Genomic DNA, 10,711 nt, shown 5'->3' with positions numbered 1-10,711 from the left:
TTTCTTTTTTCTGTTTTTGAAGTGTATGTGTTGTTAGAAAAATGCACCACATTGCTGGACGTACTGTAAACCAGCAGCAGATTTTTAAAAAAGACTTTATTTTCTGCGACAAGCTGCCATTCACATGCCTGCTGTAATAAACTGGTGTAATCTGTCACAATGAGGACAAAATCCTGAATGTTGATCTTTTAGTCCGTTCTTCTTCTTGCCTGTGTATTCTAGACAGGGATATTGTGCAACAAAAACAACACATGTTGATAGTATTTTAGCTATTTCTTGACTTTCTGTGTTCATGAAGTCATTCTGGCCATGCAAATGTATCTTTACTGCTGAAACTCTGAAACATCAGCCATTTTTGACTCCATGATCCTTTGATTTAATTTAATAATAGACGGTGGTACAGGTTTCTATGACTATGTAATCTTTGACTGTCGGTAAGTTATTGCCCTGCTCAAAGCAGCCTATTGTGCCTTTTTAGCAGACAATAAAGGTGAATTTTGAAGTGAGATCATTTTTTTTTTTCATTGAAATGTAGGAGATGCACAAGGATCTCTGTTGCACATGACGTCTTTCGAACTGAGTGCTCCAAATCTGTTACAAGTTATTTTATTATGTGACCTTCATTGAATTGTTCCTTGTTTAATGCAACATTGTCTCAAACTTATTAAAGAACCCAATGGAAAAAATGAGAATTTGCTTTTCTTGATAGATACTAGGCCTCAGTTCAGGAAGAGAGATAAGATCAAATATATTACAGTTTATGATTATGAATGGGTCAGGTGGAAAAAAAGGGTTATCGATTAAAAAAGGCTTCTCCCTCCTACTATGCTACTACTCTCTGTCTATTTACACATTTCCCAAAGTACCAGTTGGTACTGCAGCTACAGTATTTTTACTTACAATGAGTTTACATCACAAACAAAACACTATTCACACTGGGCACTGGATCATGTTGGGAGTGGAGGATTGGTGAAAGATGAAGATCGCAGTCAGCCAGCGGTTTAAAAATGGCTCCTCTCCTCCCTCTGACCAATCCTGTCAGCAATCAGGCTGAGGCGGCCAATCAGCAGGTCCAACCTGCTCTCAATCAAAAATACACACACACACACTCAGGAAGAGACTGCTCACGCACACACCCACACTGAGGAGGAGAGAGATCAGCAACAAATAAACACAATAATGACTCAATAATGACTCAATAATGAGGGTCATAACAACTGAAAAATTGGTTTTATTCTCTGGGTCTGCTGCGGAAGCCCTGAGAGGCAAGTGAGAATTTTTTATTTTTTTTAGTTTCACCAGGATAAACTTTCTAAATTACGTAATTATATTCCATCTGAGGAAACATTAAAAAAAAAAAAAAAAAATTAATGTGTGAAATCGAGTTAATTTTTTTTTTTTTTCATAACTAAAAAAAATGTTTTATTATCTGGGTCTGCTGTGGAAGCCCTGAGAGGAAAGTGAAGTTTTTTTTTAAGTTTTGCTAGGATAAACTTTCTGAATTCCTTAATTATTTTCCATCTGTGGAAACATTTGAAAAAAAAACCTGTTTTCAGGAGATTTTTTTTTCATGTGTGAAATCGAGTGAAAAAAAATTTTTTATAACAGAATTTTTTTTTTTTTTTTAGTTTCCCCAGGATAAACTTTCTAAATTACGTAATTATTTTCCATCTGAGGAAACATTAAAAAAAAAAAAAAAATCATGTGTGAAATCGAGTTAATTTTTTTTTTTTTTCATAACTGAAAAAATGTTTTTATTATCTGGGTCTGCTGTGGAAGCCCTGAGAGGCAAGTGAGTAATTTATTGATTTTTTTTAAGTTTTGCAAGGATAAAATTTCTAAATTCCTTAATTATTTTCCATCTGTGAAAACATTTGTAAAAAAAAAAAAAAAATCTGTTTTCAGGAGATTTTTTTTCATGTGTGAAATCAAGTGAAAAATATTTTTTTTTTGTCATAACTGAATTATTTGTTTTTTTTCTCTGGGTCTGCTGTGGAAGCCCTGAGAGGCAAGTGAAGTTTTTTTTAAGTTTCACCAGGATAAACTTTCTAAATTACGTAATTATTTTCCATCTGAAGAAATATATATTAAAAAAAAAAATTCATGCGTGAAATCAAGTGAATTTTTTTTTTTTTTTGTCATAACTGAAAAAAAAATTTTATTCTCTGGGTCTGCTGTGGAAGCCCTGGGAGGCAAGTGAAGTTTTTTTAAGTTTTGCCAGGATAAACTTTCTAAATTCCTTAATTATTTTCCATCTGTGGAAACATTTGAAAAAGAAAATCTGTTTTCAGGAGATTTTTTTTCATGTGTGAAATCGAGTGAATATTTTTTTTTTTTCCATAACTGAAAAGTTGTGGAAGCCCTGAGAGGAAAGTGAGAATTTAAAAAAAAATTAAAGTCCTGCAAGGATAACTTTCTAAATTCCTTAATTATTTTCCATCCGTGGAAACACTTGAAGAAAAAAAAAAGTTTTCACTCGTTTTCACACATGGAAAAATGTGTGAAATCGAGTGAGAAAAAAAAAAAAAAATTCATAACTGAAAAAATGTTTTTATTATCTGGGTCTGCTGTGGAAGCCCTGAGAGGCAAGTGAGAAATGTATTTATTTATTTATTTTAAGTTTTGCCAGGATAAACTTTCTGAATTCCTTAATTATTTTCCATCTGTGGAAACATTTGAAAAAAAAACCTGTTTTCAGGAGATTTTTTGACTTTCTGTCAGCCCTGAGAGGAAAGTGAGAATTAAAAAAAAAAAATTAAGTCCTGCAAGGATAAACTTTCTAAATTCCTTAATTATTTTCCATCCGTGGAAACACTTGAAGAAAAAAAAAAAATTTTATAACAGAATTTTTCTTTTTTTTTAAGTTTCACCAGGATAAACTTTCTAAATTCCTTAATTATTTTCCATCTGTGAAAACATTTGTAAAAAAAAAAAATCTGTTTTCAGGAGATTTTTTTTCATAATTGAAAAATTGTTTTTATTCTCCTGGTCTGCTGTGGAAGCCCTGAGAGGCAAGTGAGATTTATATATATATATATATATATATATATATATATATATATATATATATATATATATAGTTTTGCCAAAAATTGGTTTTATTCTCTGGGTCCCTGAGAGGAAACTGAGATTTTTTTATTTTTTATTTTGCCAGGATAAAACGTGGAAACAAATTTTTTTAAAAAAGCATCTGTTTTTTTTTTTTCATTTCTGAAATTGAGTGAAACAAAAAATCATGAGGGAAGAAAAATCCAAAGTGTGGATCTGAGTGTTTTTTTTTTTATTTTAATTTTTATTATTCTGGTTTGGGGGAAAGATCACTGGGTTTCACACATGCAAATTGTTTTTTAAATAAATAGCGTTATTAGAGATGATTAACCAACTACAGTTCTTATCTAAACATATGACGCGACCTACATGACAACCTACATCTGTGGCTCTGTTCAGGGACACTACAGTATTTATCTATTTGTTGTTGAGGTTTTCTTACCTTCGCTATTAGAGAACTTACGGTACAAGCCGTCAGGCATAGAGCGTGATGCCGTCATATGGACGTAAAGTGACGTTCTACACATCAGTCTCTCACTGGATGTTTATTGTTTGAGGCAGGGCTGCAGTCAACAGCAGGTAAGAAAACAAAATAAGTCCTTGTCATGTCAGTAAATAAACCCTGTCGTGTATAGATAGGTTGGCTGACAGGTAACAGAATTCACCAAAGTTTAACTACAATTGAAAATACCTTGAAAAACTGTCCAGTTAACGCCAAGTCAGTGGCCAGGTTAGCATGCTAAAGTTAGCAGTTGATAACGTTACACGATACAGCTAACGTAGCTAACATGAACGTTTGTTTGTTTGTTTGTTTGTTCGGGCAAGTAGCTGTGTTTAATGTACACACTTTCAGGATAAATGTCACTTGACTATCTGTCGAGAGATACGACAAGTGGCTCCACGAAATGCTGCTTTTTTCTTGCTTGGCAGAGAGTTTCTCGTTAGCTCAGCCCCACTATCTGTCACTATCGTCAACGTTAACTGACAGAACAAAGAAATTAAAACAAAGCAGTGTCGCTGTCATGTGCTTCACAGTCGTCCTGCTGATCATCAGCACTTTCATTGTTATGCCGGGTCCATAACAACCAGCATAATCCTGGTTCTTTCTGTGTTGCATTGGCTAACAAACACATTTAGCCAAATGCTAGCTAATATAGCTGATGAAGCAGCTAGCAGAATTGCGAGCTAACCTAGCTAGCCAACTTAAATGACCATGGCATGAAGGTGTTAATGAAGTAGATTTCATAACCAACTCGAGCAGGCAGTATTTAGGGATACACGCATAAAACTGAAAGGATAAAATGATATTTGAGTGATTCAATGATTTGCTAGTGTTTCAGTCAAGGTTAAGAGGCGAACTAACTTTTCAAAATGTCAGAGTTGGCACTTGTTTAACTTCATGTATAGCAGTGATTCAGGAGATCTGGTCCTGTTTGTACCTCACACATAATCACTAGTTTTACATGTTAAACTTTTGAATGAATGAGATATTTTATGTCATTTAAAGGTGCACTATGTAGTTTTTGGGGAAGAAATTGTAGTCAGAAGAGAAAGATCTTCGTTTACTGAAGATTATGCCACATTCTTGAAATTATTAAAATATATTTGAAAAACTTTAATCTTACCTTTTAGTTAGGAATTAAGTGTTTTTATTGTGTCACAGATAGGATACACATCTTTTTAGTCAAAAACATTCAAGAACTTTAAATAAGTAATCATAAATCATAAGAGTCTTTCTGTACAAATAAAGGATAAATACATGGTGGCAACTTTATCTCCCTGTTCTTTAATTTGGACTCTGCAGTGATAACACACATCCTATTTAACTTGTGTAACAGTGTGTAAGCCATGCCTCCACCCATGGTGACAGGCTTAGGCAATTTGAAATAAATCAGGAAAACAATATAGGACTGTACATCAGTGAATTAGATCATTCATGTGAGGATAATCATGATTATCTCGTTTGTGAAAATTCTCCGTGATCGACTAATTGTGTTTTCTACTGCGATATGCAATGAAATCTTTGTCCCATCCCTACTCCTGACAACAGATGCCTCGATGGATTGGAAAAACTCACAACAAATACTTACTGTGTTATTCACATGTTGTTGCAGGCAGGATGTTGCGGCTTCGCTGTAAGACCAAAAACGGGAGCCACATAATGCAGGGCTTGACTCATCAGTCCTGTGTGCAAGAGCTGAAGACTAAGGTGGAGGAGCTCACTGGTATCCCCTGTGACGTGCAGAAAATTATGGTTGGTTATCCACCTTCCAGCCTTGATCTTCGAAACGGAGACGCTCACCTTAAAGACTATCCCATCAAATCAGGTATGTTGTCAAACATTCAAAATGCGCAGACAACATGAACTGAAATCACTCCATTTATTGTTTGTAATTACATTTCACCTTTTCTCAGTCTGCGGAGACGGGGACGTTTCTTGAGTTGTCAGCAATGTTTGTTGTTATCTACATCTGTTGCAACTTCTTTCTTTTGACAAAGTAAAACATTGTAGCCGAGGATTATGAATGACCTATGAAATGACAACACGGAGGCTCCGTTTTGTGACCTAGAGTGGCCAACTTGTTAAAGTTTGACCAGTTCATGAACAGGCCACTCAATAAAATGGCTTACAACATATTAATAAGATAAGATAAAGTGGGACCTACTGCAATTCACTTTCAGTTCTCTGTCAAGTAACAGAGCACTTTATCTTGAGATATCTTTTAGTGAGAGTGACAGAAGGTCCTGTAACCTGGTGCACTTTTGGAGAATTTGTGATTTTTAAAAGTCAGTGTTTTATTACGAACAAACAATTTGATTTTTCATTTAAAAAATGTTACAGAAATGTTTGTGTGTGTTGTCAGTTGTAGTTCTCGGCCAAGAAAAATTGGAATTGTTGCATCTCAATTAAAGATGAGAAAAAAAACAACTCTTTTTACTTTAAAAATTCTTGTTACCAAAGTCTGACCAGGCTGATCCGTGGTGTGTTGTCATCCTCTGCAGGAGACACACTCATTGTTGAGGAAGAGAAAAACAAGCCAAAGCCTCAGGATCATCCCACTGTGACTAAAGTACCACGCCTGGAAGCCTCACCCATGCTGGCGCGTCGAGTGGTCCCAGCTGATAACTCCTGCCTCTTCACCAGTGTGTATTATGTGGTGGAAGGTGGTGTGTACGACCCTGCTTGTGCCCCGGAGATGCGAGGCCTCATCGCCCAGATTGTGTCAAGTGACCCTGCAGCGTACTCGGAAGCGGTGCTGGGAAAGACCAACGAGGAGTACTGCACTTGGATAAGACGTGACGACACCTGGGGAGGCGCCATCGAGGTGTCTATCCTGTCCAAGTTTTACCAGTGTGAGATCTGTGTGGTGGACACTCAGACTGTCCGAGTGGATCGCTTTGGGGAGGACGCCGGCTACCACAAACGCGTGCTGCTCATCTACGACGGCATCCACTACGACCCTCTGCAGAAAGAAACACCTGGCTCTGACACCCCGCCCCTGACTATCTTCTCCACAACAGATGACGTAATCCTGGCCCAGGCCCTCGAGCTGGCAGATGAAGCCCGCCGCAAGCGGCAGTTCACAGACGTTAACCGCTTTGCGTTGCGCTGCATGGTGTGCCAGACGGGCCTGGTGGGACAAAAGGAAGCTCGTGAGCATGCCAAGGAGACGGGCCACACCAACTTCGGCGAAGTGTGAGCGTCGTTTTGTCTTTCCTCCCTCTCACAAATAAAACCACCACCAACCCCGTGCCCCATGTCTGGCAACTGTTGGTCTATCTGTCAATCTGCTTGTGTGATCCTCTACCTCACATTGTCCAGCGACATCTATGGAGAATCTGCAGACGCTGTGTTCAGCCTCTAACCGGTTCAGTATTACTCTTTAACTGCTGTGAGTTCTCAAAGTCAGAAACACTACTGCAGTGCTCCGATGTCATTAAACCATCGTTTAGTCTGTTTGGGATGGTTTCAAATCTGGTGAACTGGGTCAAGTAAAATAAGCAAGTTATTCTTAGCATTTGTTTTAATCTGTTTAGAGTACTCGATGGCTGGATTGTACTGATAACAAAACAAATAGTGCAACAAATGCACCAAATTGCCAACACTTTCCTGTGACTGATTTTTTTTTTTTTTAAATCCGCCATCTGTCTCTGGAAAGAAATTTAAAACAACCACTAAGAATTTCTTGCACTACATATGATGTGATCTGATTCACTGTTGTCTTAAGCGCAGCACACAAAGTTTGACTGTTATTCATCATGTTGGTTATGTAGCATGTTTTTTTTATTTCCCTTGTTGACAGGTGTCAGAAGCTAAATACTAAGAACTGATAATTTGGTCAACTTCAGATGTCCGAATTGTTCAGCGCAGTCGTTCTGTGTCAACGCTAAGCTGGATTTATCTTTTTACAAACATGCTATCTGTGACATCTTTGAATTTACTGGGTAGTGGCCGTTGAGATTGGGGTTTGAGATTGAGGTTATGCATTTTGAAATGCTGATTGTGATTAAAAAAACAAATCAGCCTAATTACTTATGAGACTTAATCCTTCATATTTCCTTTTTTGATGTTGCAACATGGTTTACCAGTGAGGTTATTTTAAAGTAGATTAAAAAATGGTGCTGAAAACGACATTTTACAAAATCTGTAGCTCTTTGTTTTTCTTCATGTGTACGACAGTTTTTCAGGAGTGTAATTTTTAATTCTAGTGTGTGATTTTCAAATGTCCTCATGCTGTAGGAACTAATCTTTTTTAAAAATACAGTGTTTTTGTTTTATATTGCTGCATATTTTTGATTTTCATTTTAAGCTTGATGAGGCGTCGGATAACAGAACACAAATCATGGTGAGAAGGTGGCGTGATGACTAGAAATCTGAAGTGGAAGACACGCTGTATGTCAGAGATCAATCCTGTTCACTTAATGCATTTACTGTTCAGGTACAGTCCTTACACTATGTGCTTTGCTTATCGGTATAGGGCTGCAATTACCAGTTATTTTCAACATCGATTTATGTGCAGATTTATTTTTTTGTTATGATTAATCGTTAAGTCTAAAATGTCACAACATGGTGGAAAAATGCTATTCGCAATTTCCCAGTCGTCTTCAATTTGCTTCAACAGTCCAAAACCCAAAGATTCTGCATTTGTTTTCATAAATGACAAAGGAAAGCATTAATCCGAACATTTAAGAAGCTTAAAACAGCGAATATTTAAACTTTTTTGCTTGAAAAATGAAATCAATCATCGAAATAGATGCCGATTAATTTTCTTTCAACCAATTAATCGTGCAGCTGTAATCCGTATTAACCATTTATATTTGCAATTTCACTTTTCCTTCTCACATTTGCGGTTGTAAAGTAACTTTTGAAAACCACGAGTAAACTTTGTCCACTTTGGTTTAATATTTAACGCACAATGTTACATGTTTTCGCACAATTGGAGCATGTTCTCACATTTTCATCTTAAGTCAGGCATTATCGCTTTGCTGCTTCCTTTGATACTCACTGCGTACAAGGATAAAGCACACACTTACAAACACAGCTCAGAAACGTACATTTGGAGGAGGCCATAAAGATGTTTAGTGGATTGCTTTTTTTCCTTGCAGCCTGGATTATTGTGTCCTGGTGTTGTTCAGAACCAGTATATGTGAGGGCAATATTGGTACTGAGTTGTTGCCAAAAAGAAAAGGATTGAGAGTGATTTCACATTGTGATTGGTTCAGACTCAGAGATAGTGTTGGGAACAAATGAAAGGCAAAGCAAAAATTGTCAAATTATGTCTGTGTGAATGTGAGTTACTGTATTTTTTTCCTTCTCTGTTACTTTAGGTAGTTTATTTTAACAGTGATTATGGATTAATAAGCTTGCATAAAAGTGAAACTATGAAATGGCTTTGTTGTATTTTGTATTTACCAAGTTCTCATGACTCTTCAAGGACAATAACCATGAATGTTGCACACAAAGCACTACAGAATAACTGGATTTACTTGATTTTTTTCAATGTGGTGTCACAATTAAAAGTTATAGCCAACTGTGTTGTGTACGAGTCGTTTTGTGTCAATTGTTTAATTTGTTTATGTCTGTAGTTCTGCTCAAACTACTTTTTACTAATGCATTATATTTATATCTATTTCTAACTCCTATTGACAATCCATGGCCACTGGAAATAAACCCTTGTTGGCTAAACAACACTGATCCTGTGCCATCGTAGTGGGATTACACTACCTACATGTTATTTTAAGGAACATCTAACCGCTCTTAATAGGATCTAACATTTGTTCACGAGCTGGTTGACCAACTGAAGCAGCTACCACTGCTACTACAAGATAAGATGAGACTTACAGAGGGGTAATTAATAACTTTAATAACAGCTGTATTACATTTAGGTGTACTAGTTTCAAGGCCCTCTTGGATGTAATTGGTTACACAAGTGTTTTTTTCCTATGTCAGCTAATAGTGTCCCCAGCTCACAGATGGACAGGTCCGTTTTATGGTCTTCATTTTATCTGTTTACTGACTTGTCAAGGTCTCCATTAAAAGGTACATCCTGTTGAGTTTATCATTAGACAGTTCTGATAATCAATTCGTTTTCTCTCCAGTCTTCATGACTTGACAACTGGTGGGGTAAAAAAAATGTATGCTAGGATCATTTTTCTAAGTGCATCCGTGAAAACAGGTGGAAAAAAAATTCAGAGAGAAAAAAAAAATCACACATGAAAAAAAAAGGAAAGTAGACTATAAAATTAAAGTTGTGCAAACTAAAATGTTTAAGAAAAGAAAGTTTGAAGTAATCGGTTTCCTCGGTTTTTTTTAAGTGACGTCACTCAGATTTGTAAGAAATCCACAGTCCAGCAGCTTTAAACAACTTAAAGGTGCAGTAAGTAAGATGGAAATTCTCAAAAGTTTTATAAAATTATCAACGTAATATGAAGAAATAACAGATTGTGTTGCAGAGATATCGACTGAAACTAACATGCTTACCAGCGAGCACCGGCCCATCTACCTTTTTGTTTTTAGCGTCACAACCCCAGCGAAATGACTGTCATTACTGGAGCCATTCGGTCCAATAAAATCTGGAAAGTCTAGAGGAGCCACAAGATTCAATTACTTGATCCCAAGTTAGCCAGGCGCTTAACCTGAAGTTAGCCAGCTCGGTAGTCGGAAAAGTCTCTAGTATGCACGCTGTATATGGCCCCACATCACGGACGATCCCAGTATTTTCATATCTGGAAGGTCTAGATTTTTTGGGTTCAAAATGCCACCAAGCAGCTTTCATAGGAACGAATGGGGCTCTGCCTCCAAGGCGCTGTCCTTGGTCTGGACCGCTAGCTGCATGGCTAACTAAGCTAATGAGCTAGAGTGAATTTGACAGGTGGGAATTCTTACATATTGCACCTTTAAGTACATTTATTACCAGAAAATTACTTTTGATAGTAAAAGTATCTGTCATTAAATATACTCGAGTACTATTCATATGAGTGACTTTCACTTTTACTAAAGTAATATTTTCCACACAATATCTTTATTTTTTACTCTAGTCTGACACATTCGGGTGGAAGTAATTATCTCCTCGAGAGTAACGTGTACTCTGATTACACCTCCTCTTACAGTAGGTATTAGTTACATGTCCCTGTGAGCAGAGGGAGTCTGATACTCGGATAC

General features: G+C 36.7%; 1 protein-coding gene across 1 annotated transcript; it reads left to right on the top strand.

Moving 5' to 3' along the window:
• The first annotated feature begins 3,554 nt into the window (after window positions 1-3,554).
• On the top strand, window positions 3,555-9,080 carry yod1 (YOD1 deubiquitinase). The gene is made up of 3 exons (XM_084347820.1): window positions 3,555-3,627; window positions 5,163-5,375; window positions 6,052-9,080. The coding sequence occupies exons 2-3, from the start codon at window positions 5,168-5,170 to the stop codon at window positions 6,747-6,749; spliced, it is 906 nt and encodes a 301-aa protein (XP_084203946.1). The 5' UTR covers window positions 3,555-3,627; window positions 5,163-5,167; the 3' UTR covers window positions 6,750-9,080.
• Window positions 9,081-10,711: the final 1,631 nt, after the last annotated feature.

The sequence above is a fragment of the Pagrus pagrus genome (genome assembly GCF_965226575.1).
Source record: "Pagrus pagrus genome assembly, chromosome: 3".
Lineage (NCBI taxonomy): Eukaryota > Metazoa > Chordata > Actinopteri > Spariformes > Sparidae > Pagrus > Pagrus pagrus.
Note: the sequence above shows the minus strand (reverse complement) of the source record. Positions and strands in the feature narration are given on the sequence as shown.

Coding starts and splice junctions, on each gene's coding strand:
- yod1 (XM_084347820.1), top strand. CDS start 5,168: ATGTTGCGGCTTCGCTGTAAGACCAAAAACGGGAGCCACATAATGCAG. Junction 5,376..6,051: donor AGACTATCCCATCAAATCAG/GTATGTTGTCAA, acceptor CATCCTCTGCAG/GAGACACACTCATTGTTGAG.